Source organism: Homalodisca vitripennis, chromosome 6 (genome assembly GCF_021130785.1).
Source record: "Homalodisca vitripennis isolate AUS2020 chromosome 6, UT_GWSS_2.1, whole genome shotgun sequence".
NCBI lineage: Eukaryota > Metazoa > Arthropoda > Insecta > Hemiptera > Cicadellidae > Homalodisca > Homalodisca vitripennis.
In genome coordinates this window covers 155983749-156011599 of record NC_060212.1, presented here as the reverse complement: position 1 = coordinate 156011599, position 27851 = coordinate 155983749, and the positions used below count along the sequence as shown (strand labels likewise).

Genomic DNA, 27851 nt, shown 5'->3' with positions numbered 1-27851 from the left:
TGTCTGTATAAATGACTGTTTGGGGCAGTATTGGAAATACTATTAATGCTTCCATAATTACTGAAATATTATTGTCAGTATCGTTCATCAACTCACACAGTAATGTCAGTGGGATGGATTTTAACAATTCCAGATGTTTATAAATATACTCATCAATAACATTTTACCACTTTCAATAATATTAACAAAATCATATTAACAATATTGCGTTTATTGAGATTGTAAGTATAAAAATGTAATGTCTTGTTTAAAAATACTAGATGGACTAAGTTTTTTAATGACACTGTTATGAGGAATAAATTATATAATTCTGCATATTTAAAATGTGTTATGTTCAGTTGTGTGTAAGATTCCAAGACAACACACGAGTGCTGTCTACTGTCAGAGCCAGTTTCTGTTGGAATGAAAGTGTTCCTGGACCGTCAGTTTGTACCATTTGGTAGCACTGTCTTGGGAAACACAGCTACTAGTAGACTGCTGTTGTGTAACAGTGGGGACTTGGCTGTCAGGTGAGAGTTCTACAGAGAGATTCCATATTGTGGGGTAAAACTGGTTATTATATTCACTAGGTACTAATACAGTTTCAGAATACTTCATGTTTCATAATATAATATCTAAACTTCTTTAATCACAGCAATACCAATTTAATCATTGATAATATCATAGGTTTGACCAACTTGTACAGATAAACAAGCTCACAGGATACTCACTCGGTATCAAAAAAGGAAAATTCACTGTAATGCAGGGATTGTGTGAAAATTAATGTGAGTGATCTTTTAAACCCATTGCGGATCACTGACGAGCTGGGCTCGTCACGCAGCGGCCGGGCCTAACGGCACGATGACGAGCTCAGGTCGCAAAAGCGGTCTGCTTTAAAATTTCCCTCCAAATAGTTCTGTTAATGTCTGATAAATCGTGCGATCATCTTCCCTTGTCAACTAAGAATGTTTAACAACGGTCTACGTTTAGAGTTTTCAAAAAGTTTTATAAATATCCTACAGATCGCAGTTGTATGTCGAAGTTGAAAAATCATTCATATGAGTTTACTCTCTGCTTTTTAGCGCTTCTGATTGGGTGTCTTCCTCAGTTGTTATTATAATACTTTTGAGGTTAGTGACACAGAACTAAACGACGCAGAAGTACATGTTAGCGGGGTTAGTCTAGACATGGATGTTGTAATCGCTTCGCCCAAGCCGCTTTATTTAGACTATGATTCAGACATCATCCCTGCCACCCCGGAACCTTGCTCGCGTTTTATCGTTCCTACATCACGGATACCTCAGCAGGCCCATATTCCATCTGAACGAATACCTTCACAGCTGAATTTTCTAGTATACAATAGCAAGCGATACTGTGGCGCACCATTGCTGTTCGTTCGGCCGCTTACCGTAAATTAATTCGTGCCCGCGAGCGCCAAAACAATACGATCCGCAATGGGTTAATGTGAGTCAAAACTAGCCAGGATTGGTTGGAAATTGTAGAGGGGAAAGTCAGATAACAAATTCTCTGTCACTCAGTCTTATTTCACCAGATGGAGAATAAGGACAAACATTTCGTGATAGTTATTTTTTGACCCCCTGCAAGTCAGTGTGACACTTGGTGTAGAACATAAGACTGTTTTGCATTAAACTTGGCAAGACTGTTGCAATGATTAAGATGGCTTTTTCTGTCAGAAGTGTTCCAGTGACAAGGCAAAAAAACAAAATCAACAAAAACAAACAGAAACAAAAAGAAATCAACAAGATAACCCAGCCATCAAGAATCTCCAAGAAGGCCAGGATGATCAGATTCCAAATCAGGAAAATGATCATTTTGTTTTTTTATATATTAAAGGACTAGTCTATTATGAATTTTAACCACCTGGTACAATTTTGAATGCAAAATTTTATGTTAATGTGATGAAAAGACAAACACAGGAGTCAATGCTTTCGACAAAAGATTGCAAATCTCAGAAGTTTACATCACAATAACCTGTTAGTCTACAATGCCTTCCTCATCACCAACGTACTGGCAAAGCAGGGGTGTCAATGATTCCTCAGCCTTTGTACAGTTCGAAGACTCTAGCTGTGCGTGTGACCTTGAGTGTGTGATAGGCGGGAGGGGTGGCGGGATAGCGTTATGCGCTGCGTCCCAAAAACATTTCCTGTGACTCATGGGTAAAATCCTTCTTTCAGGAATCCTATTGGCCCAAATAACTCATCACACTCGCTAAAATCAGTCTGTTTTATGACAGTGCTGATTGTGGTGGAATTAAATAATAAGAGAATGCCAAATAATAGCAATAATAGGACTTATCCTTGTTTTTCAGTTGTTATAGTGTTGTTTAATGTGTTTTTGAAAATTTGTCAATACTAATCTGCAAATCGAAATCATGAGTTTAAAGTCATTAAAGCAATTGTTGCGCCTTCATCTCAGCGGCTAGCACGTAAACGCAACCTGCCACACAGATAGCGTTTATTTGTTGAAAGGTTAGTATCTGAGCCCTACGAGCACAGCTAAACTCCTCCAACTGAAGTCCCCCAACTTATTTTTTATCCTTTCATGCCTGAAAGGATCCATGAAACGAAAGCATTTAAAAATCATTGGGAGGCTGCATTTAGACTTGCAAGAGTTACAAAATGACCCACAAAAGTGCCTGTCCTAACTGGATACTCTGGCTGATGGGAGAAGACTGGATAATCTAACTTTTGTTAGCTGACATACAGTCACACAGTTCTATAGCTAGTGTTAAACTCAGAAAATGTTTCATTTCCTATTTGCCATTCCTCTAAACTGGATATGAAGAGTCAGATTGTTTAACCTTTTCATATAAAACAGCAATTGTCACTTTTTTATTAATATATTACTCTGATCTTTACATAACCTTTACATTTTGTAAGGCATAAGTTGTTGTTTCATTTATTGGTAATGCAGTTATTTCACAGATCAAGCATTATGCTTTAAGTGTTCATGGAATCTAAAAAAAATTGTCACTGGAACGCTGTAACTGAAAAATGTTCCCTTTTGCTATGAGAAATCTGTGATTTCATTCCCCAGATCATGTTTCACAATGGTAGTGTTTTACACACAAAGGAAATTTTAGAGGATTTAAACTGACTAAGCAGACTTACCTTTGAAATAGATAGAGTTTTTCTTCACAGAGTGCCTGACATGCTAGATAAAAAGAGATATACTTTGTACAACAATATAATTATACTTGTTTTTTTTTTTTGAAAAAAAAAAGAGTTCAACTAAAAGATTTCCGGTATCGTGGCTGCTTTTTTTCTTTTTGTAGATAAAGTTTTAAAAGATATGGTTTTTAAAAAGTTTTTTGTAGAGCTGCGTTTTAAACTAGAGTTACTTTTCAGATTCACGTGGGAAGTGAAGAAATCAATATTTGCCATATCTCCAGCAGAAGGATACAGTGTCCCAGGCTCGAATATCACTCTTACAGTATCTTATACACCAGAGAAACTACAGGCTGACGTCTGTTGTCAGGTATTGTCACCTTGTTTACTACTAGAAGTGTAGAAGATTATAATAACTATTATACATCCAAGAGTAGATGTCACAACAAATATAGAACATATTTGCCTTCCTATTTAACCCTCAAATTGCTATCATCACACTGTGCAAAGATTCCGTTTCATTGCATTATAGACTAAACATTTAGTCATTATTTTTGTTCTTCCCAAAGCAAAACACAGGAAAGCGTATCTATGCACTGATGAAACTCAAAGTACTAATTCAGAAGTTTGTGAGAAGCATGAGAAATAAAGTCAGCTAATTCAATCAGCTCTACTAGTTGTCAATACCATTCTTTTGAAACGCAAAATGATGAGTATTTTAACTTTCCTTTGTTTTATAGAAAATGTTTTTAAAATTATTTATAGTACAAATAAAAAAATACAAAATATTCAAATCAAATTTATTCCTTCATTGTGGATTTTCTTTTTTAGTGTAATATTTAAATATATATTTAAGTTTAAAGAGAACTTTCCAATAAATTGAGAGAGAAAATCTTTGTAATGACTATTGATTTTACTTATAACTTTACAAGAAATATTTCACCTCAACTTAATTTTTAATATTTAATATATTTCCCCGTGGAATTTTACAAAATCCTTCTTATTGCGCATCTAGAGCCTATAAAGAATATTTGTGTGTTACTCCATGGTCCAAGGCCTTATAGTTTTTAAGGAAATTTGATCAGTCAGTCAATGGTATTTGGAGTTGACATATATAGATAAAATGGGCAAGTCTCACAGATTATATCCACAACAATTTAATGTAGTGGATTTGACTTTGTCTATTGCTTGAATGACAAATAAAATTCTTATATATTTATTTAATAGCATAGCTTTTTGGATGCAGAAATCATGTGTTTTATTATAATATGTTTGGGAGCGGATTATAATAACAATCATCACATGGACAGACAGTGATTTAGAGAAAACGAACAGGAGTCTGCATGCCCTTTTGTTAAATTGAGGTAGGCAACATGCACAATTCATGTAAATTTTGTTTTTAATATTTAACATAGGGGCTGAATTTTCCAAAGTATTTTTTTAGTCCCCTTTTAGAGGCTATAAATAATGTCTGCGCCAAGCTTCATGGTCCAAGCTCTTACAGATTTTAAGAAAATATGATCAGTCAGTCACTTGTATTTGAATTTGTATATATATATATATATAGATAAGTATACCCACAACCCGAGAAGACACCGATCTACCTAAAGAGAAAGGTCAGACACCACCCTGGGTGAAAGCAACTGTAGTACCATTCTGCTCATTCTCAAACCCGGATGCAACCTCCACCTTCTTTCATGTTCAGCATGAACCCACTTGAAGACAGCTCCAAAGGATTCACATCTAGAAATACCACAGAACGGTTGAGGCCCTGTCAGTTGGCCAGGGCATCAGCTCGTTCATTCCCAGAGACCCCCTTATGACCAGGAATCCAACAAAAAGTCACATTGTTGATTCTGGCATAGGAAAAACTGATTTGACAGTAATCCCAGACAAGTTTAGAGTTGAACACACATGAGTCCAATGCCTTTAATGCGTGGCTATCTACTGTGAAAATGCTAATCATCCTACTCTTATACCATAGACAAAGATTCTCACAAGCATTGTTCTACTATGACTGTGACTTCTGCCTGAAAAACTGTGGGATAAGGACCCAAAGAGACGACCAGCTCCTTCTCACTCCCACAATCCCAGGGCCTTTGCCTCTTCTTGATTTAGAACCATCCATAAACCATTCTAGCTCCGCTGGTGGAAGAGGTTTCTATCCCTAGGGAGACCAAGCCTCCCTATAAGATATAACAATCTGAACTGCTAAAGTGATAGTTCTTCAAAGAAGAACTTAAAAGTAATTTGAAACCACAAAATAATGTTTTATTCGACTAAATACTTTAAAATCTCAAACCTAACTTAGCCTTATTAATTTGATAAAAATTTTGGTCTTCAATTCTGAATATTTCAAACTAAATCCACATAGTTTAAGTCTTCTAGAATGGAGATGATCCTTAAACTATAGGCTGAACTATTTAATCATTATTTTTTTCATAAGTCTAGACTGGTCTGACCAACATAAAAATGTACTATAAGTTTTTTCGTTAAACTTGATGGAATGATACTTGTCTTCTAGAAAATACAAAAATTTAGAAATCATTCATTATTAAATACCTGTTTCTTAGCAGGTAGGTAGGTGGAACCTTTAAGTGCCATGTTTTCAATGATACTGCCAGTTTTATTTGCCAGTCATCATACATGCAGCGTGTTTCTCGCCCACAATGATCAACTTCAACGTATTTATTTCCAAAGCTGCCAGGGGTTGTGTAGAGAAGCAGTGATTCGGCAGCAGTTGAACGCGGAGTTAACAGACAACACATATTTTCTTAATAACAGAGTTATAGTGAAACTCAACATTGAACAATACCACTGGCTCAGTTGCCATAAAAGCTCCCTCAATTTGACCTTGTAACTATACTCATTTTTACATTTTTCTCCAATGTTACAGTTATATTACTCTACACAAATAGTTTCACTCCATCATTGTTCCTATAAAACAATATTAATATGGAGAACCAAATATCAGGTTTTTAGCATTTATTTAGAGTGGCTGAAAATGCTTTAGTATCATGTAAGGTCCTTTATTGTTTGTACAGGCCATATGCACTCTGTCAAACCACGGAAAGTTGACAGTTGAGTTGTCAGGCACCTGTGTAGATGTTCCCCCACCATTGATGACCATCTCCTTATCCTGCCCTGTGAGACAGACTGCTACCACTGAGATACCAATCTTCAACAAGTAATGCACTTATTCTGAAATAACATTATTACACATTAGTTCAACAGTAAAGAAGAATTACGAGTCTGCAATACTTTGTTAGTATATGATTTTCCAATGGACTACTCCTGTGTTTAGATGTAGTATATTGTTCACTATGTACCAAGTCCAATCGAACACTAACTAACTATTCAGAGTGATGCGAAACTTGTGTATAAACAAAGTAAACCCTAATTTACATAATTATAACTAGTAACAAAAAGGTGGTGGCTGCAGGATGTAATGGCAGTGCTTTCCTAACCCTGATTACAACAAATCTATAAAATGAGTTCTGAATGTGAACTTCATTGCAAATTATATTGCCTTAATTTTTGAAAATACTTTTACTTCACTTTTAACAGTACTCTATTTTTGTAACAATTACAATGAAGTCAATAAACTTCAATATTCAAAATGTTTAATGTAATCTGTAAATATAGTAAAGAGTCTGTTTTAGGAAAATGGTATGATAATCTGACAATTTCCTGTAAAATAATGACCAGAAAACAACACTTCTTTTGCTACCACCATAAAATAATTTATCAAAGATTCTCGAGATTTTCAAGTGTTCTCCTATAAAGCAACCATTATCAAATTTGTCAATTTCAGCCTTTTACGATAAGTTTTTCAGTGCTCCCCAGCTATATTTTTTGCAGTTGGGCTGTTGGGCAGTTGGGCTGCTCAGTGATAGCATATTTTATTGCCTGAAAAACAAAGTGCTTCATGTCAGTATATTTATGCTGAAAGACATAACGTATATTATGCAAATTTAAGCAGTTGTTAAATAATTATTTTTTAGATTTTTCTAGAATTCATCAAAAAGATTTCTCCTGACCTTTAAAGACATAGCAATAATGGGAAAAAGTATTCTTATACAACAAATGTGCTAAGTTGTTAGCTTGAAATAATGTAACTGAGTTAAGCAGTATAATGCTTTATAAGCAGCAAGCAATAACTCTGTGGATCTGAATTGATTCAACTAACCGTCCAGCAATATATTTCCTGCTTGAACAGAATGTAACAAGCATAGTAGCTTTAATTATACTTGAAATAGAAGCAACTCTGCTGAATTACTTGACAGAACGAATTATTATAATTACATGCCTGTGTGTGTGAATGTACTAATTTATTGACTATATGAAATCAATATTATGTTTAGCTAATTTTCCCTACGATTTAGTCCCCATCAGAATGGTATAATTTTCTACAGGTTCGGACAAGAAGTGACTCTTTCAGCCTCTATTAGTGGAGAGTACTTTTCTGGAGATAAGGTCGCTTCCCTACCACCCTACGGCACTCAGCTGTTTAAGATCAAGTACGCCCCCATGAAAGTGATTACACCACCTCAACTTCACAAGGTATGTTGTATTGTCAAGGATTGGCATCTTTTCATTCTTTATTAATTACTCTTAAAATCATATTCTCTAAATTAATTATGGTGATAAGTAAAAGTAATTTCAGAGTGTCATGAACAGAAGCTATATTTCAAACACTGTACAAGTGTGTTATGACATTAGGGGACTGCATTGTTCTACTTGATGGATGGATCGTGTCTGGTGTATGTGCTGGAAGGGTTTGCCACTCCCCCTGCCATGGCTGAGAGACTGCAGGTGCAGTTGCCTACACACACATCTCATACACTGATTATACTGGTACATAACTGGCTGCAGGTACCTCAGAAGTAAGTAATCAGATATAGGCTCTTCTTGGCTGATTAAGAGATTTGTCAAATTCCTACTAAAGCGTCCCGCGACCAATTAGCCTAATGCAGGGGTTCTCAACTTTTTAACAACAAAAACCTATGTTTAAATAATTTAAGTACTCTTTTAAATTTTGTTTTGTTTGTCGCTTGAAACCTGAAATGAAACCATGTGGAATTTCACTTAACGTCTGAAGCTCTTAATCATGATTATTGTAATAGTAAGTACCTAAAACATACCTTAAAAATTACATAGAGCCCCACCATTTATTACATCATAAGTGTAACAGTTGAAAAGTTAAGGACTTTGACTGAAGATTCCTCCACACCAGGCTAAAATAGTTCAGTTGTTACTGAAATTGTTGGAGCTATTCAAAAAAAGTAATAGAATATTTAAGAGAAATTCATACTATTTTACCAGTACTTTTAAAAATTGTTCCACTCTCTTAACTTCAGAATCACAAAAAACTGTTTTTAAATTTAAATCTAAATATGGATCAGGAAGTTAGAATATCTTTAATTGATTACTACTATTTAACTCAGGATTGTTTGGAATGCCATTAAAAAAGAATATACTAATGGTGTCCTAGTTTTCAAAATAAAATTGTGAGCAAAACCTTAGGTAACTGCTAGTATGCATATATTTACATACATACATAATTGAAAACACACACAAAATTACACAATGTTGAAGATGGATCTTATATTGGTTACTGTTAACTTAATTACATTAAAAGCATAAAACCAATATTTAATACTTTTATTTTTTGTGAGGCCTTTCGATAGCAAGGCTATCTTCTTCAGACACATCACAAAGGTAAATTTACTTTTTGTATTTACTTTTGTAATGTGTCTGAAGAAGATAGCCTTGCTATCGAAAGGCCTCACAAAAAATAAAATTATTAAATATTGATTTTATGTTTTTAATGTAATTAAGTTAAAAATTACACAATAATAAAAATTATTAACTAAGATAAACTTCATTGTTTTTAATTGTTTTAAAAACTTCTCAGAAGTATAAAGTGCATATTGTAACAGGTAATCATTTAGCATTGTTTTAATTTTTCGAGTTATAATTTTTGGTAGCTGTACACCTAGTGTGCTAATAAATTTAGTTTTCTTGTAAAATTCTAGTTTTTGCTAATTTACCTTTCTATGATAAGGAATTTATATTGATACATTCTATTATCTACATTTAGAAATTGTTCAAAATAAGTTACTATAAAATATGAGTGTGTCTATAAAATACATAGATTTAGATTAATAATTAAGGTACTGATACTATATTTAATTTTTTTTTTTTCCCTTGGGGCGGCCTACTGCCATGCACTTAAGCCTCAAGGGCTTTTTGCGCACCCCCGGAAACACTGCATCTGAAAAATTCTAGGTTATCCAAAGAAGTGGTTATGCTTAAGCAAGTGATTAGTGAATTTGGTACTGAGCCTAGGCCTACCTCAACGTTGAGTAAGCCTAGTTCTAACGAAGCAGGTCAGATTGAGAATTATGTACCCAAGGTGGTCCTAGTGAGAATGTGGAAGGCACTATAGAAGATGATGACAGTGTCCAGCAAAAATTCTAATCGTGTGTTCACTAATTCTAACCGAAGGTTGGAAAACTGCGAGTTATAGAGGTGGAAAAAGTGGAAACAACATGAGAGGGAATATGGACAAATCTAAGCCTAATGTGAGACACATTTTTGCTACTGAGCATAAGACTAAAGAACTGGTTCATAGGCCTAAGTATGGTGAAGGTGGGCCTAGTTTTAGTGATGCAGTGAAGTCAAGTAAGAACAATGTGGTGCATGGTACGAGACAGGTGAGTGAAGATTTGTTATCAAGCCAGCTAAGAAAATGTTTCTGGATGTTCCTCTCAGGGCTCGATCCTTCAGTGAGCTCGGAGGATATAGTTACGTACTTGAAGTCGTTTTTTAAAATGAGTCTGAGACATTTGTGTGTGAGCAACTTGAGACAAGATACAATACATATAGCTCTTTTAAAATTGGAGTTTCTTATGCTTTGGGGGAGGAGCTTATGCACCCTAACTCTTATGGTTCGAGGGATGCATTATTGGCAAGTACCGGGCTCCTAGGAATAGGCCTAAGCCTTTTGTGAAAAGAAATGATTCTTTTTGGACAGCAACAAATCAGTCACTTCGGGCCACCTAAAGTGAGCCTAGTTTCAGATCCCTCTGCAATTCAATATGTAGACTTCACAGTGGTTCACTGGAATGTTCAGGGTATCCTTCATAAGATAGATGAAATTAGTCTTCTCTCTAACAAATTTGGCTGTCATGTGGTCTGCATATGTTGAACATTGGGAGCATCGAGACAATCTTGCAGAATTGGTCATTCCTGGGTTCGTATTGGCAATAGTGCGTATCATCGGCCTTCAGCTAAACGAGGCGGGCACAGCAGTTTTTTCTCAAATCTGATTTGAAGTTTAAAGAATTGTCCTTTTCTTGTAAACTCTCTCCGTACCTTCTGTGTGTGAAAGTAGCGGCGGTTTATATTGAGAATTTAAATGTTATTTGTTTAGAAATTTATAGAGTTCCCTGTATATGAAAATTTTGATTGTTTTATTGAAAAACTTGCATAATGTGTTAAATATTTATCTGATAAAAATAAAACTGGTGCCTCTCGATTGATTTTATGTAATGATTTTAATGTAGATATTTTAAGTGACAGCTTGCATAATAGGGTTTTAAACAACTTGTTTTTGAGTTTTAACTTGAGGAATACTGTGTATGATATTACTAGACCTAGCCTATATGGTTATTCTGTTGGTACATGTATTGACAACATAGCTGTATCTGTGCATCCTGATAGAATTTGTTCTGCTTTTGTGCAACCAATGGCAATGTCTGACCACCATTAGCGTGGTTTTTAAAGGTAAATTGGATCCATGTCAAAATGATGTCTCAATTGGTAAACAAAAATTTTAAAAGTAGGCCTAATTTTAAGATATCCAGATCAATTGATAATGTCACTAGTGCATATTTGGGTTCCTGCTAAGCAAGGTTTAACTGGTTGGTATTGTATTCGTTTAAGCTCAGTTAATGATAAGTTTGAGTTGTTTTTAGCTAAGTTTTTAGAAAATTGTTGATATAGCCTGCCCTATTAAATACAGTAGGGTTGTTAAAAATAAGCCTAAAAAAGCCAACTGGTATAATGAGCAGCTTAGATTAGTGAAAGAGCAATGTTTGTTTTATGTATGAATTGTTTAAAAAATACTGGTCAGGTTTGTTTTAAGGATTCATACAGAGTTCTGAAATCAAGGTATAAATGCAATGTAAGGCAAGCCAAGCGAGCTCATTATGGTAATAAAGTTAAGAATGCTATAGATAAACCTAAAGCAATCTGGTCAATTGTAAAAGAAAACCTTAGGTGCTAATGAATGTTCCTCTGTTAATAAGGTTGATGTAAGTTTAACTAGTAGTGGTTTTAATAATTTTTTCGTAAGTAAAGTTGAGTCTATTGTCCAAGAAGTGCCTCAGCAAATACATGATATGTCATACTATCTTGATAAGTTTAAGATTAACAAGTGTCATTAAAGGTAATAATGTAAATTCAACTTTTTCATTTGGCTGTGTTAGTGTTGAACAGGTTCATAAAGCTATTTTATCTTTGAGTAATAGTTCATGTTTAGATGTATACAATCTCAACTCTCATGTGTTAAAGTTGGCATCACCATTTTATTGCTGAAATTTTGTCATACTTGTTTAATATCTGTATTGAAGGGTGTATTGTCCCACAATGTCTTAAGTTAGTGAAGGTTGTTCCCTTGCATAAGAAGGGTCTTCAACAGGTGACTATGTTAATTATCGTCCTGTGTCAATAGTACCTGTTGTATCTAAGGTTTTTGAAGTTCTTTTAAATAACCAAGTAATTAAGTATTTTGAACATAATAATCTTTTTTCCCAATAGTCAGTATGGCTTTAGACCAGGGAAGAGTACCAGTATGGCGTTTAGTCGATTATGTGAAGGAGTGTGTACAATTAATGTAGACGCAAGAAAATTTGTGGTTGGTAGTTTTTACGATATGTCGAAGGCCTTTGACACTATTGATCATGTGATACTTTTAAATAAACTCAAATTTTATGGATTTGATGAAAAGTCTGTTTAAACTTGTTCATTCATATTTATCTGATAGGTTTCAATCAGTGTTTTATAATGGTTGCTTCTCTCAATACTTGGAAGTAATTACAGGTGTGCCACAAGGGTCAATATTAGGACCAACTATGTTTAATTGTTTATATTAATGACTTGCCCTCTGCCCTTAATAATGTTTGTGTATCATCTTTTATGTATGCAGATGACTTAGCAATACAAATTAGTTGTTTAAAATATAAATCTAGTAAATCAAATAATGTCTCATTTTAACTCTGTAGCTGAGGATTGGACTGCGGCCAATGGTTTATGTCTAAATAAAGATAAAACTCAATGTATTAAATTTAGTTTGAGTAACTCTATTGATGTCAATGATGTTAAGTTTTTGGGTGTGTTTGTTACAGTCCAAATATTAAAATGGGAGGCTCATATTGTAAATGTCTGTAATAAGATTTCTAAAGGTACCTTTATGATTAGAAGACTGAAAACAATATGTAACTCTAGATGTATTATTGTCAGTATATTATGCATACATACAAAGTCATTTTATCTTATGGAATCATTGTTTGGGGCTGTGATAGTAATATAAAAAAAACTTTTAATCTTGCAAAAGAGAGTTTTTAAGAAATTATGTGCAATGCTAGCTGTAGGACTCACTGTAAGCTTTATTTAAAGATTTAGGTATTCTGACTGTTACATCATTGTATATACTACAGTTTATTATTGTTTGTTAGGATAAATTTAAATGTTTTACCTACAAATAGTTCAATTCATGATCATGAGAACTAGACAAAGAAACTTGCTTAGAATCAGGCAATGCAATTATCAAGCAAACCATTAAATCAACATATGAAATGGGGATTAAAATTTATAATATGTTACCTAGGGAAATTAAATGCTTAGATGACAATAAAATTTAAAATTAAGCTTAAGTCATTGTTGATTGAATTAAGTATCTATGATGTAAAAGAGTTCATTTTATATTGTACTAATTATTAAATACATTTATTAGTATCACTGTTTTAAATATTGACGATGTCATACAATGTATACAATGTGTTTATGGCAATAAAGAATTTGACTTTGACTTTGACTTTGACCATGAGGCCTACCATCTACAACTTCAGCAGTTCAACAAACCGCCGAAAAACAACCTATCAGGTCCTCCTGGGAAAATTCACCACCCCTGTCCATGCTACCAAAGATGGCATACCGCTCTCTTGCTATTGCAGGGCAATCAAAGAGCAGGTGCTCAGCAGTCTCCTCCTGCTCATTACACCTTCCACAGAGCGGATCCTCCTGAAGGATGCCCAACTCTGTGTAGATGCTTCCTCAGGTGGACCATGCCCCGTAATGAGACCAATGACCTTAGAAGACATTGATCTGTTTTAATGAGAGAAGGTCCGAAGCCACCTTGGAAGAAGGTGACTGTAATACCATTCTACTCATTCTCAAAACTCGGATGCAACCTCCACCTTCTCCCATGCTCCGTGCAAATCCATTTCGAGACAACCCTAGAGGATTCACACCTTGGGTAACACCGCAGAACGGTTTGAGGGCCCGTCATAATTGTTGCTGAGCCCTGGTTGGCCAGGGCAATCAGCTCTTTCGTTCCCAAGAATCCCCTCATGACCAGGAACCCAACAAAACGGTTACATTGTTGATTCTGGCAAGGGAGGGAAAACGGTCTGATAGCAATCCCAAACCAGTTTGGATTTGATTGCACAGGAATCCAGCGCCTTCAGCGCTGCCTAAACTGTCCGTGAAAATGTTAATCGTCTTGCCCCTATATCACAGACGAAGATTTCTCACGAGCACATTCCATAATGGCTGCGACCTCCGCTTGAAATACTGTCGGATACGGACCCCACAGGAACCACCAGCTCCCTACATGGTCTCACTCCCAGAGTTCCAGCGCCTTGTGCCGCTTTTTGTTTTGGAGCCGTTCTGTGTACCATTCGAGCTCCGCTGGTGGAAGAGGTTTCTTCCCCCTCTGACCAATCATCCCTTGAGGGTTAAAATAATCCTAAAGGGTTTGTCAAAGGAAAACTTTTGTGGCATCTGATCAGCGATCATTTGGTGCAAAACATCCTCCTGTATCAGAGTGCTAATTCTGCAGTGCCCACCGCTGCAGCCCGAGACCAGAGTCCCATCTGCTGAAGACAGTAGGCACATATTTAATATTTACTAAACAGTGCCACATTCAGTATATTTTTATAACTGTACACTAAGCAAATTGAACGTTTTATTCTAGTAATATTCTATCTAAATTTCCTTTTTTAGTTGCTTGACATCCAATGTCATATGTTAAAAAAGAGTGAACCAAAGAAAAATATACACCAGTGTTTCATTTCTTGAAAAGTAGTTCATTTAAAATTTGCATATCAAGAAGGTATATAAAGTTATAAACATAACTTCTTTAGTAATTGTAACTGTTAAACTCTGTAATCAATTTAAAGATAATGGAATTTGTAACATAACTAAAAAAAACTCCAGTTTTTATAACATATGTGTTTCATTCAACTCTTTCACCATCTGTTTTGAATAACTAACAACTTTTACAATTAGAATGCAATTTCTCCAAAGAAAAAGTAATAAACCCATACCAGTTTATCTATAAAATAAATCAAATTATAACATGTTACACTTCTATGGTGAACACTTTGATGTAAAGATGTGTTAATATTAATCGTATATAAAGTTTTATTCAAACATAGAATGATAATATGAAGAATGATTTTTTAAGTAAGTAATGTCTGTTGACAGGCTTCTCGTAACACACAGCCTTGAGTCCAGCTCTGAACCTGTGTCTAGGTACAAGCTATCATATCATCCATATCTCATGGTGTCTGGGTCGAAGACACGAGAGTTGTCATTGACCTTAACTAGCTACCTGCCAGGCACACTCACTTTCAAGGTTACCAGACAAATTTTCTGTTAGAATAAGAATAAGAATAAGAATTTTATTCTGCCAGAAAATATTCCACACAAATACATTAGCACGTCAATACAATGTTACAACTTTTGTAATACAATGAATATTCTAAAAGTCTTGTTTTGTCCACACTGTTGAGATGTACTCTTCCACTGAATAGAATGATCTTTTACATAGAAAATAATTTAGTTTAGCTTTAAATTCCATATCACTTAGCATCCTTATATCTAATGGTAACTTATTGTATAGTCTAATAGCCATCATCATTGGGCTTTTGTCGGTTTTAGCTAGTCTAGTTTGAGGTAAGTTGATATTGTTACGACTTCTTGTTTCATAATTGTGAACATTTTTCCTTAGGTTTACTTTTTCTAAATTAGCTCGGAGGTAAAGTAGGCATTGTTGTATATATAAAGAAAATAATGTCAAAATTCTAAAATGTTTAAAAAGTTCTCTGCAACTATGATATTTATTGACTCCTGCCAATATTCTGACAACTTTTTTTTGGATGATGAATACAGTTAGTTCTTACTGTCACTAATACAGATACCTAAAGTTATTATTAGATACATATTTCAATTTTGTGGTTATTTGGAAAGTTATATCTATTGATTTGTACGTTTATCAAACTTAAATTTAAAGTGTTTATTATTACAGTAAAAACTTGAATAGTTCACCTTGTTATTTTCCATAAAAAAGAGTCACTCCTAGCATAGTCTAAGAGGTTGACATTTATCCAGGAGCTTTGTACAAGTATGTCTATAATATGTCAGAGATGAAATATTTACTAAAAATGTAAAGGGTCACGCAGTTAAATATTAGACGCTTAACTCTCAAAACGCAATGAATCGACTATAGGCCTCCTTTAAGGTCCCCATACACCTGCGAGTCTGGCTCGCGAGCCTGGCTCGACTCGCCTAGAAATGGACCAAATCCGTCAGTGTATGGACAATAAAGAATCAAGAATCAAGAAATTTATTGCAACATAACATCCACAGTTATACAACTATACATGTTGTGTGAACAGGTTCACTCTTTCATCCCAGGTTCAACTCGTGTGAAAGAGCCGAGCCGAGTCAAATTCAGGTGAGCCGAGCCGGATCCGCCACTACTTGCTGTGCGGCTGGGCTGGGCTCGGCTCGGGTATCAGTTCACCAGTGTATGGCGCATTACAGATCGGACTCGTGCCCCCACCACCGAAAAATCTGTTCATTCCGTTTTCACTACTGCAGGCAAAACGTTTGCGCCACTCGTTCCGCCAAGGGTAAGGTGTTTTGTTTGACATCCTTAAATAGTTCTGATAGTCTTAGCGACTATCATTCCTAATAAAATTAAATAAATTCATATGACTAAATCTCTTTCTATTTAGTAACCAATTCTTTGACCACATTACCCTTTTCTTCCGTTTCTTCTAAAATACAGCTAACTCATCTAACACTATGACCGCAGCTGCAACCTTCTTCGAAAAACTCATGTTTGCAACTGGGCGAACAAGATACGTAGGTGTATGGTGAATAATCAGCGGGTCCGGCTGGCGAGCTAGGCTCACGAGCCAGACTCGCAGGTGTATGGGGCCCTTTACATTCAAACATTTAACACATAGCTAACATACAAACATTTAATAACTAACCAAGAACTCTTTGCCATGTGTAGATCATGCTGACGAATGAATCGACTGAAGAGTACGAGTGGTATGAGGTGGTGTGTGAGGTACACCCATGCGGTCCGCTGGCAGACATCTCACTTACTACAACAGTGAGGCAGCCTGTCTACCATGACTTGGTGGTACGGAACCCCCTTGACTCCGTGATCAGTGTTGGGTGCATTGTCGATGTGCCAGGTCTGACTGTAGTTGTCAACACCCCACTGTCTGTGTACCCACTCCAGCAGGTACAGTATTGTTCCATCCCATAGTGTACATCCTGTAGTTCAAACTGATTGGAAGTCCTGTAAACTAGTTTTGTTGAAAACCGTACATACTTTGTTTTACCCACATTAAACATCTACTTGCACTCTTTACAATTTGTATTATGAATATTTTACTTTGTTTCACTTAATTTTGGTATATGATAGTGAACATTCTTGTACTTCAAAACTAACACAGTAAGCACTAATTTCAAATGAAAATGTGTTCTGTTGTTTTCTGAGGAATTAATTATATGTCTTTTTATTCCATCTCGGTTAATCTGAGCGTACAAGATCACTGAAGCTGAGTCATTTCTGCCTACTGATTAGAGAAGAATAGTTCTATGGTTCACCTGTTGTTGTGTAGTTTTCTGTGTACAGTATATATACTTTGAAATTATGCAATAAAATGCTGACAAGTGAATTTGCCTACTATATTTTGCTCTTGCTCTTAACAATGGTCTTACCCAATACCTTCTTGGTATACATTCAGTTGATCAAATTCGAGAAACAGCTGAAGTGACAATGATTGTTGTAAATTATTGTTCCATTCTCTATAAAATCCTTTGTTGGCCTTCATTCTATAAAAGTGACCACTATTTCTCATATTCAGTTAGCAGATATATACCGGGTGAGTTTTTTAAAGTGATCCAATAGCTAACTTTTTAATTACACGACTTAGCACCACACTTTAAATTTGGAACTTGCTCAATTTTAAGTTTCACTCAGGGATACACTTTCAAATTTTTTATGGAACACCCTATATTTTATGTTGTTTTTAGATTCTACTGTACAAAATAAGACATTTTTGCTTTTGAGAGTTTTTCAATACCTCTAATGGTTCAGGAGCTACGTGGACTGGAAGTTTTCACCATCAGTCCGAAAACTTCCAGTCCACGTAGCTCCTGAACCATTAGAGATATAGAAAAACTTTGAAAAGCAAAAATGTCTTATTTTGTAGAGTAGAATCTAAAAACAACATAATAATATACAGGGTGTTCCATAAAAGATTTTAAAGTTGGCTGCCATATTGGAAAATGGCGGCCTTCTTCATAAAATTTGAAAGTGTATTCTTGAGTGAAACTTAAAATTGAGCAAGTTCCGAATTTAAAGTGTGGTGCTAAGTTGTGTAATTAAAAAGTTAGCTATTTAATCACTTTAAAAAAACTCACCCGGTATATGAGTATTCACAAAAGTGAATAACAAGAAAATGGAGATGTGGATCACCAGACCACTCCTGTTTTTAGCAGCATATCAAAGGGGCTAAAAAACAAGGGCTTGTGTATAACCCCTACAAGTAGTGAGCATCTCCTAGTCAATAGTTGTTGTTAACCCTCCTATTGGCCATCAACTAAAATCTACTCAAATACAGAGTTTCTGGCCACCAACTATATAACAGTTGATAAATCAAGTTTTATTTTACTACATATTAAACCAAAAATTAAATATTAACCTCAATGAATTTATTTTTTGTGTTCCTAAAGAATTTGCTATAAAAATAAAGGTAGTTTATGGTTCAAAAAATTATGCTGGTCAATCATAATAAAGCGTAAAATAACTGAAACAAACCAAATGCATTAATTTATGCATTTTGATTTATGTTAATGCATAAATTGTATTGTTAGCAGTAAGAGATTGAGCTCACAATCTAAACCAACTTAAAATTACTGTTATTGAAGGAAGTTTCTGTCTGCGAGACAAAAGCTACATCCCTGAGGAGATCAATTTGTCATAATCTTGCGTTCATTTTTCATAAAGTTAGAGGTTATTTTTTCCTATTTAAAAACAGCTGCAATCAAATCTTTCTTTACTGGCCATCGACTAGTTCTAAGTCTGTTACTTTTTAATAAAATTTTTACTTGATTATTTGTGTGAAATATCCATTATACTTTTGAAAAAGAAGAAATAATATATTCATTTAGTAGGTTGTACAGGTATTAGTACTGTTGTCCTTGCTGCATACATTCTCAATGTACAATAGACACTTTATGTTGTGACATTTCTGTGTTTTATTAAACTTTTTCAGCCATCCTTCAGATTATAGTCAGGATTTTCAATCAGTTTTTATATCGATAAAAAAACTTTTAAGCAATTACATAAAATGAAACAATTACAAATTTTACATATTTTCTAAAAGTAAATTTGATAAATTTTGAAATTGAATTTTTTTTTAGTACGAAGAGCAGTAAAAATCCATTACAAACATGAATTTGTAATATTTATTTTGTAATAAATTATGAGGTAATATCTATAAAACCATTTTTATCATTCAATAAAAAAATGTTTACGATTCTTGTCATTTCGATACGTTTTAATAACTTTTAGTATACCATTTTTTTTATTTCATACTTTAATAACAGATTTGCAATGTCTTACTTCCAGTATATTTACTGATTATTGGATATCTTGATTTATTCAATAAAATCTTTTGGTAGGCACTAGGAAAAAGTTGGATTCTTAAAACATTTTGTAACAATTACTATTTTTTGTAATTATTTTTCTGTCTCAGACAATAATTAAAAAAAAACATATCCACAGTCCACATTTCATATTGAAAAACCATATACAAGTATATTTTTTAGTGAAAATAACATGACAGAGTGGTTTAATTTTAGTTGTTTAAATCCCTAGTAAGTCAGGTAAAGAAGGCATGTCAGTACAGGAAAATGTATGGCCATACCTTGGCTTAAGCCCCAGTGGAAGGTAGTGTAATGTAAAATCTATTTACCTAACACTGTCTTGGTAATTTTTCAGCCTTCATCTCTAAAGCATATTTTCTTAAACCGTTTATTTTATTTGTTATTTATCTAAAAATTCTGATCTTTCTCTCTTGTAAAATCCAGTAGCTTCCATTAAATCTATTCAGACTCATGTAAAGCTACCCTGGATATTTTCTTACCTTGCTCTAATGGACTCTGGTGCCTCCTTTCTTTGGACATTTGATAAAGAAGACATCTCTGTGTGATTGTACATAAAACCATTCTTGGGAACATATTTTTTGTTTATACCTCACTCACCCATCCTACTCATAGTTGTTCCAATTAAATCTAATTTGGGAATTAAGGATATCGGCTGATCCTCTATTTCAATAAAATGTTTGTACTATACATTGTTTTGTCTTCTTGAGACCAAATATTTGTCCTACAGTAATATAATTAATAATAATGGCTATTATGACAGAAAGTATTTTTGTAATAACAGTTTAGAAATGAGATTTCAATTAATAATGTTCCACCAAAACTGACATTTTCAAAACCACATAAATTCTATGAATTTTATTGTGGTAAAGGGAAATTTTGTTAGTGGTCATAGCTAGCAGAGTACAATATTAACTTTCCCCAAAAACACGTAAGATAAGAATTGTTAATATTGAAAAAATAATTAAGGAAAAGACCGACCATCAGTTTGCTGTAACAGGGAATAATGAGACTGCAGTATCTGCCTCTGTGGCCCTGCGAAAGCTCATCTAACAGACTGGAGCTGACATCTGAGCAGCTGGGGGTGTTACCCTATACTGTGAAAACTACTGCTCTCCCTCCGCCTCCTGGACCTTCCCTGAACCTCACCTGTGACCTCGGTCTGCAGGCTTCAGCCCACATCCAGCTCAGAAATTTCAGCTCCCTCCAGGCCATCTTTGAGTGTGCGGTAAGTAAGAAGTGCTACAGTAAGTACAGTCTGTTTGTAACCGGATCTAGAGTGATGAGGCTAATGTACAGTACTAAGTTTGATGAAAGAAGTTCAACCTTGTTCTTATTAAAGATAAACATTTTTTTAACCAAGTACCATCAAATGATCGTTTGATCATATTTTATTTACAAGATAGATAAGTTAGTGCAATATGTGGAGTTAATTTTTAATCACAGCTTTTTAAAATACCTCGCATGAAGACAGGAGAAATAGAAAATATTTTCACCTTTTCACTTACCTCTTACTGCAGCGTCTGACACTGCCACAGACTTTATTGGAATCTGGAGTCTGTGTCCGTCTGAAGAGATCCAAAAAAAGTCGGTGATACAAGCTTTTTGCATCATTTCGACATTAGAGACACAGAGCTGAACTCAACTTTTGCATGAAAACCGAAGGTCGTTTCACTACAGCCAGCTCTTTAAGGAATATGCCTACATGTAGATCTTTTTCTGATACTCAAAGCTACTCAGAAACTATGAATTATGTTGTAAATGTGTTCAGATGGAGAGTATGGACCATGTCTTTACTAACATATGTTTGATTACTTGTTCATACAGTATGACTGAAACAACTGAAAATGTTGTAAAAGAGCTTGGTAACACTATGTGTATGTCAGGAGCTGATTCAATGATTGACTGTGTAGTAATTTTTAATATTAACAAAATCATGCAGTGGTAAAGGAGACACTTCTTTGTTGATGAGGAAGAACAAGAAACTAGAAGGCTATACCAATGCAGTATACGTGTTTACTATTCTGATTTATGTTTCAACATATCACCAATATATTGGCATGAAAAAGTTTTAAATTTTGTTGGTAGTGTTTTAATATTGAATAAAAATCTTAATTAACTTACCATTATGTAAATGTGGGTTGTAAACATTTCGTTATAGGCATGTATGAATATATGATTAAGTTCCTGGTGGATAATGATGTTATGTTAGACCATTATGAAGGCAAAGCGTTTAAGATCCTGTAATATTGGCTGCAGAGTTCTCACGAAGATGTGACCGTGGAAAGTCCTGTGACTGTGGATCCAGGAGAGAGCAAGTCTGTGAACGTTGTCTACCAGCCGTCCTCTCTCACAAACATCTCCACTGGGATCTGTGCCACATCGTTACAAGCTGGAGACTTCTTGTGAGTGTCTACCAGCTATTAGTCTATGTTTTCCACTAAAATGAATCAGGAAAACATCTTGAGTATTTGTTATTAGCTGCTGTTACAAAATTGTGAAAGTTTAAGAAGCTTATCAGAGTATTTTTATGTTTAGATTAGGATCAATCTACTGAATTTTCCCATGACTAAATAAGATACTCAGATTCGTAATTGCGGAAAAAAATGTCACAGGGCATAGTTTTAGAATTTTCAAGAATATCCATGTTTCATCACACGTTATGACCTTTTCCACTAATTCAAGCTCTGCAGTGAATGACTCCATGATGTCAGAATAGATGTCTTTCTTGTTTTTTTTTTGTCCACAAGAAAGGTTTTATGGGACCATTCCAGTGCAAATTTTTATCATTTAAAATCTGAATGTAATTTTGTTACTATCTCCCTATATAACTTATTTTTGTTTCTTGATGGCATAGGACAATCAAATTGTACATCTTCCAGACCATCCAAAAATTCTGCCTCTCTAGATATCAAATAAACGGGCATACAATTAGTACCAAACACTTCCTTCAACATTTGAAAACATTCAGTTTTTTTTTTTACTTCTCAAGGAATTTGCTTTTAATGCACTTCTCCAATTTTTTAAAAACTTAATAATTGTACAATTCCATTAGTTAATAGCTGATAGATGTAATGAATTTATTTCTATCATCTGAAAAATTCTGTATACATTATCATTTCTTTATTTGTAATTTCATGGAGAAATACGATGGTGCCAATTTATTCTCAAGTAGAGAATAATAAACAATCAATTGCAAAGTTAATGTTAATCATGTCAGTTAAAATGTCTTGTTGTCAGCTGTCGTTAAAGAACTCTGCTAGGCTGTAGTAGGGCTGGTCCGTCAGCCATCTGCCCAGCTCTCTCTTTAAGTTTTGTCTTCTTAGTCTTCTAATGTTTGCAGGAAGGTGAGTTTAAAGTTTGCAGCCAATGTAGAGTGGTTGTTTGTCACACAGGTTAAGTCTATGTTGAGGAGTGACAAAGAAGATAGTATGTCTCATATTGTAGTTTTGTATGTTATCGTTACATGAAGGTTCTTGTTAGTTAGCATATATGATTACCTCTTGTATCTACAGACATCTATGTCTTTATCTTTATATCTCTGAAAGAGTTGCACCAGGTTTCCTAAGGTTTTAGATCCGCTAGAATCCATGTGGCTCATTACTGCGGAATCAGTACTCTTTCCACATTACCGAGGGAAGTTCCATCCCAGATAATTAGGCCATACCCTATGTGTGATTCACATAGACCAAAATATGATGTTCTTGCAATATCGATGTTGGCAGCTTGTTTAAGTCTTCTCATTGCTTAAAGACCATATGAAAGTGTTTTACATAAGTTGTCTACGTGGGGTCTCCATTTAAGGTTTGTATCTATGGTCATACGAGCTGATTAACCCTATCCTCGAGAGCCACATCTTCAAGTCCTGTTGCACTATTATTTTTCCAAAAGAGATCTGCTTTGTTTTTTGTGTGTGTTTGCAACTAGGTCTTTACAATATTAAAAGGCCTTATTTAGACTCTGAGAGGAGCATTCTTGTAAGTTGTCAGTTTTTTCTTAACTTATTATAAAGGTGGTATCATTTGCATTATCAAACATGTACTCAGGACACCAAGCTGTTACAATAGGTCATTGGTAAATAGAATAAAAAGACTAGTCCTAAAACCAAACCCTGAAGAACTCCCCTTGTTATTTTCTTCAGACTGGATTTCATACACTGGACTATATTGTTTTATGTGCATTTTAATTTAACTACTTGGTTACTTCCTAGTAAGTATTATTGGAACCATGATTTCCCATCTTCAAGCTGATTAATTATATTTTTTTAAGGCTAACTATTGCTGTTGCGATAGATCTTCCTTTAACAAACCCATCCTGCTTGTCAGTTAACAGGCTGTTGTCTTGTAAGTGTTTTAACAATCTTGCAATGCCACTTTTCTGTTACTTTAGAAATATCTGAAACCAAGGATATTGACCTGAAGTTGGATCTGTGAAGTTGGATCTGTGGTAGCACCTTTTTTGAATTTAGGGTAAACTTTTGATTATTTTAAGGTACATGGGAACAGTCCTTCTTAAAATGGTTTGTTGACTGTGTTTGTTAATGGAGAAATCAATTAATTGGAGCAAACTATAGCGTAACTAGCAAACTGGTGTAGTCAAACTGTTTGCAAGCTGAAGATGATTTATTTTATTTTTTCCTTTCTTTCTTTCTGGGTGTAAATAAAAAAAGAAAAATATATATTTATTTTATATATTTCATATATAAAGTTGCTTATATTTAAATTATATTAGTTTTATTAGGGTTTTATTTGTTCCGCTCTTTATTAATAATTATCCAGATTAGTTTTGATCTATTTTGTGCTTTTTCTGCATATTCCATTGACACTTGCTTCCTCAATGATTTTAATTTCAGTTTATAACTTTGTGTTCCTGTTAGTTCATATCTTGAAAGAGCTTGCATATAGACTTGCTTTAACATAAGTGCATTTTCATATACTTTAACATTATTCTATAATAATTCTACAATAATACAATAATAATTCTGTTTGTACCAGAAAGAATTTCAATACTAGTTACTGAGTAATGAGCATGTGTGCTCGTTCTAATGAAAATTAAATCAATAAAGGAAGAAACTTTCAAGTTATTCCCTTTCCTTTTTCCATTACAGCTGATCTGATCCCTGCCAGTAGGAAGATTATGTAAAAGTCCTTTAGGATTTTACCAAATTTGGTTATTTTTAATATATAACTTTAATAGAAAGAGAAAACTTTTCTAATATTGAGAGGTTTATTAGCTTGAAGTAAGGATGTTTCAGGACATGTTCTTCTTTTTCCTAAATTAGAGATTTTATGATTTTCATGATTATACAGAAATAATTTTACTTTAATTTTTTACTGCTCATACTGTGTTACAAATGAAATTTGAATAGGTTTCCTGTGATCGGCACAAGCTTGTATCCTGAACCTAGAGGCCCCTACACTCTGACTCCAGGTTCAAATGTTGCAGTGTCTATCAAGAATATCTTCAAGGAAGCGAAAACATTTATCTTCTCTATTGACAATGGGGCTTTCCTCATCAAAGAGCCAACTCTACATCTTCAACCCAATCAGGTTAGTTGAATAAATATTGTTTGAATACAGATTAATTTGTTAAAATTTCCTTAAATCCTTGGTCATCATTTCAATTTAATGTTCTTGTTTGGTTTTTTAATTATATTTGGAAAAATAGCCTAGAAAACGTGTTTGTGTTATTTTATAATGAAACAGTACATTAAAGTACACAATTTACATAAAGTGGCCTGAGCAAAGGCCTTATTTTCAAAAGTTGACAGTATATTTCGTATTAGCTTGTCAATGGCATCAATAGTGGATTTACCTCTTCTGAAACCAAATTGTGATGGACTTAAAATTTTATTTTCTTCTAAATAGTCACTTATTTGGTCATAAATGTTTGTTGTCAGTGTAATGTTTCGTTGTTAGAATGTTGTAGCTATGTTAACGTTTGTTTATAATTATAATATAGCTACATAATGTGAGTGTACATTTTGGCGTGTAATCTGTAAATCTTTCAAGGTCCCCTCTGAATGACCTATAATAGTGTTATAATTCCCAACAAACTAGATTATTCAAACTATCATTAGCTATAAGAGAACTACCAATGAGCTTCACTCCAATCCAATTAAATTAAGGATTTCAACTTGGCTTAAGACAAAAGCATTTTACTCTGTTGACGAGTACCTGAAGTGCAACATGTTTGATCTGTTACAAAATACATCTGGTTAATGTAACTAAATTAGTAGTATGTAAGTAAATTAGTTTTTATATCAAATGTTTTTTCATGACGAAGCCTGTTGTAACTTAAAATGTTATTTAATGGCCAATAAAGATCTTGAATCTTTCCTCTTCACTCCACGCTAGAGCACGTGGTACAGTCAATGCCAAACAAACGTTGTGCTTATTTAACCCTTTGATGAGTGCAAAAATGTAGCTAAATGGGTGAGAGCTTGGCATTTGCTGTTTAGTTTCATATGAGGAAGCATGCTTTTTTTCTTTGCGACATGTAATAGTTTGTCGAGCTATTCTCACCAATGATCTGTTACCAGCCTAATATACACTCGAGTAAGACACAGCATATGCTGTAAGTACTTATGGAAAAGTTAAAGCATTTAAGGTGCAATTATGGAAATATGTGATTAAAATGTTCAAGTAACTTTTTAACACTTTTTAAACTTCTTATTTTCGTACAATGTACATTTTTAATTCTGGGAATTCATCTTCAGGTACTAAGGTTAAGTTAAATTATGAAAATAAACAATTAAAACCAAATTGTCATGTGTTTTTTCACTACCTTGGTGGCTAAATTTGTTGTATTTAATTTTATGTATGATCAATGTATATTGTTTAAAAGTCTATCGAATAATAAATTTTTGTTAGAAAATCTTTGTCATTTAATAATATATTATGATTAATTTTGGCACTTTTGTAAATTTAAAAATGTTCTAAAGTAGACAATAGGCGACTTTTTTTGATTGTGTGTAAAATTTCAAGATTGTTTTCGTTGTTAGTGTATGTATGGCCGGTGTTACCAATATTTTTTGTTTAATTAATTCAGACTAAACAATTTTAATCACAGTATGAGTAAAGGGTAACAATTTTTCAATCTGACTTTGCTCTTTATTGTGTAGTGCGTGTATTTTTTAGGAGTAGGAGGGATGACTTTGGGTTGTTATCAAAACTATCCTTTATTTTCTTAAACCCTTAGTTTACTAAAGGCAAAATGTTTAAATAAAGTTTTTGAATTTTTAAAACATATTGTTAAATTTAGCATTGATCCTAGATTTTCCAAAAACCAACAAACGTCAAAACTTTTGGTTTCCACCAAAATTATAATTTTTCTACATATTTTCTGATTAGGTATCACAAAACGGGATCCAAATTAGAAATTTTTGTGGTATAGGGTCATCATCCAGGGAACAGTTTTCAAAAATTTTAAATACATTACATATACACCAGAATGTAGTCTCTATTTGTCCAGAAGCACTCTCTGAGTTTTATTTCTTAAACATAACCATTTCAAAATTATCAGAAGGGATGAACTTTATGATCACCCTGTATGTCATTCTAATAGTATCTTTCTCTCATAAGGATATGTACTAAAGGTTGTTGAGGTAACTGTGGAGATGGCTGAACTTGAGGGAAAACAGTTTCCCCAGTATCCAGAGACAGGAAAGCTGACAGTGTCTGTGACAGATGAGGCATTGTGTCACATCCAGTGGGTCTTCTATCTGTGCGGATTGCTCAACACATCCAGATCCTCTTCGTAGAATGACCAATATCCTCGGCACATTATATGAATATACCATTGAACTGAGATAGAAATAAAACAAAACACAGCCAACAGTGCTGTCAGTGTTTGAGTATATGAATATGTTAGAGGCCGACAAGTCATTGTTTTCTTCCTGATTTATCTTCTAAAGTAAAAAATAAATTCCAGAAAAAGATTAAAATAATTCATGGAAAATGTAAGTAACTTACATTGCTTATTTTCATTGTGTAAATATAAATGTAATGTATTAATTTTTATTTTTATTAAAACACATGTTCCTCTTATAATTTCTTCTTTTTACTTATTTATGCAAAAGCGATCCAGGTACAAGTAAATCTGCCAAATCAGAGTAAAGTCATTAAACCTTTTCCATAAAACACCCATCCAAATGCTTTTGATTTTTATGATATTTTTATAGGTTATTCAGAAAAAATCCCAAATTCTTTGTACTTCATCGTTTGATTATTAAAAACATATACATTTTACAAAAAGTACTAAGAAGCGTTTGGATTACTATTAATTATCTCTTTAAAACGGTATGTATCCCATAATGCTACGATCAAAATTAAGAGCATTAAAGTGGATGAGGTTTAACATTGTTCTTATTAGAGAAAAATTCAATTTTGTTTCATTACAGCTGCCTCTAAAGATGACATAATATTCAATTTCATCAAACACAATGATAACTTTGTCTAATTGACTGGTCTAAACAGTTTG

General features: G+C 34.0%; 1 protein-coding gene across 2 annotated transcripts; it reads left to right on the top strand.

Annotated features, from left to right (window-relative positions):
- The first annotated feature begins 374 nt into the window (after positions 1–374).
- Positions 375–27230, top strand: LOC124365039 (hydrocephalus-inducing protein-like). Of its 2 annotated transcripts, XM_046820935.1 has the most exons (11): positions 375–509; positions 3348–3477; positions 6152–6294; positions 7523–7670; positions 7830–7993; positions 14883–15033; positions 16702–16938; positions 20371–20598; positions 21630–21775; positions 24739–24919; positions 26968–27230. In XM_046820935.1, exons 1-11 carry the CDS (start codon positions 403–405, stop codon positions 27130–27132), a joined length of 1800 nt encoding a protein of 599 aa, XP_046676891.1. In that variant the 5' UTR covers positions 375–402; the 3' UTR covers positions 27133–27230. The 2 variants fall into 2 exon arrangements, with proteins under 2 accessions (XP_046676891.1, XP_046676892.1); XM_046820936.1 differs by lacking the exon at positions 16702–16938.
- Positions 27231–27851: the final 621 nt, after the last annotated feature.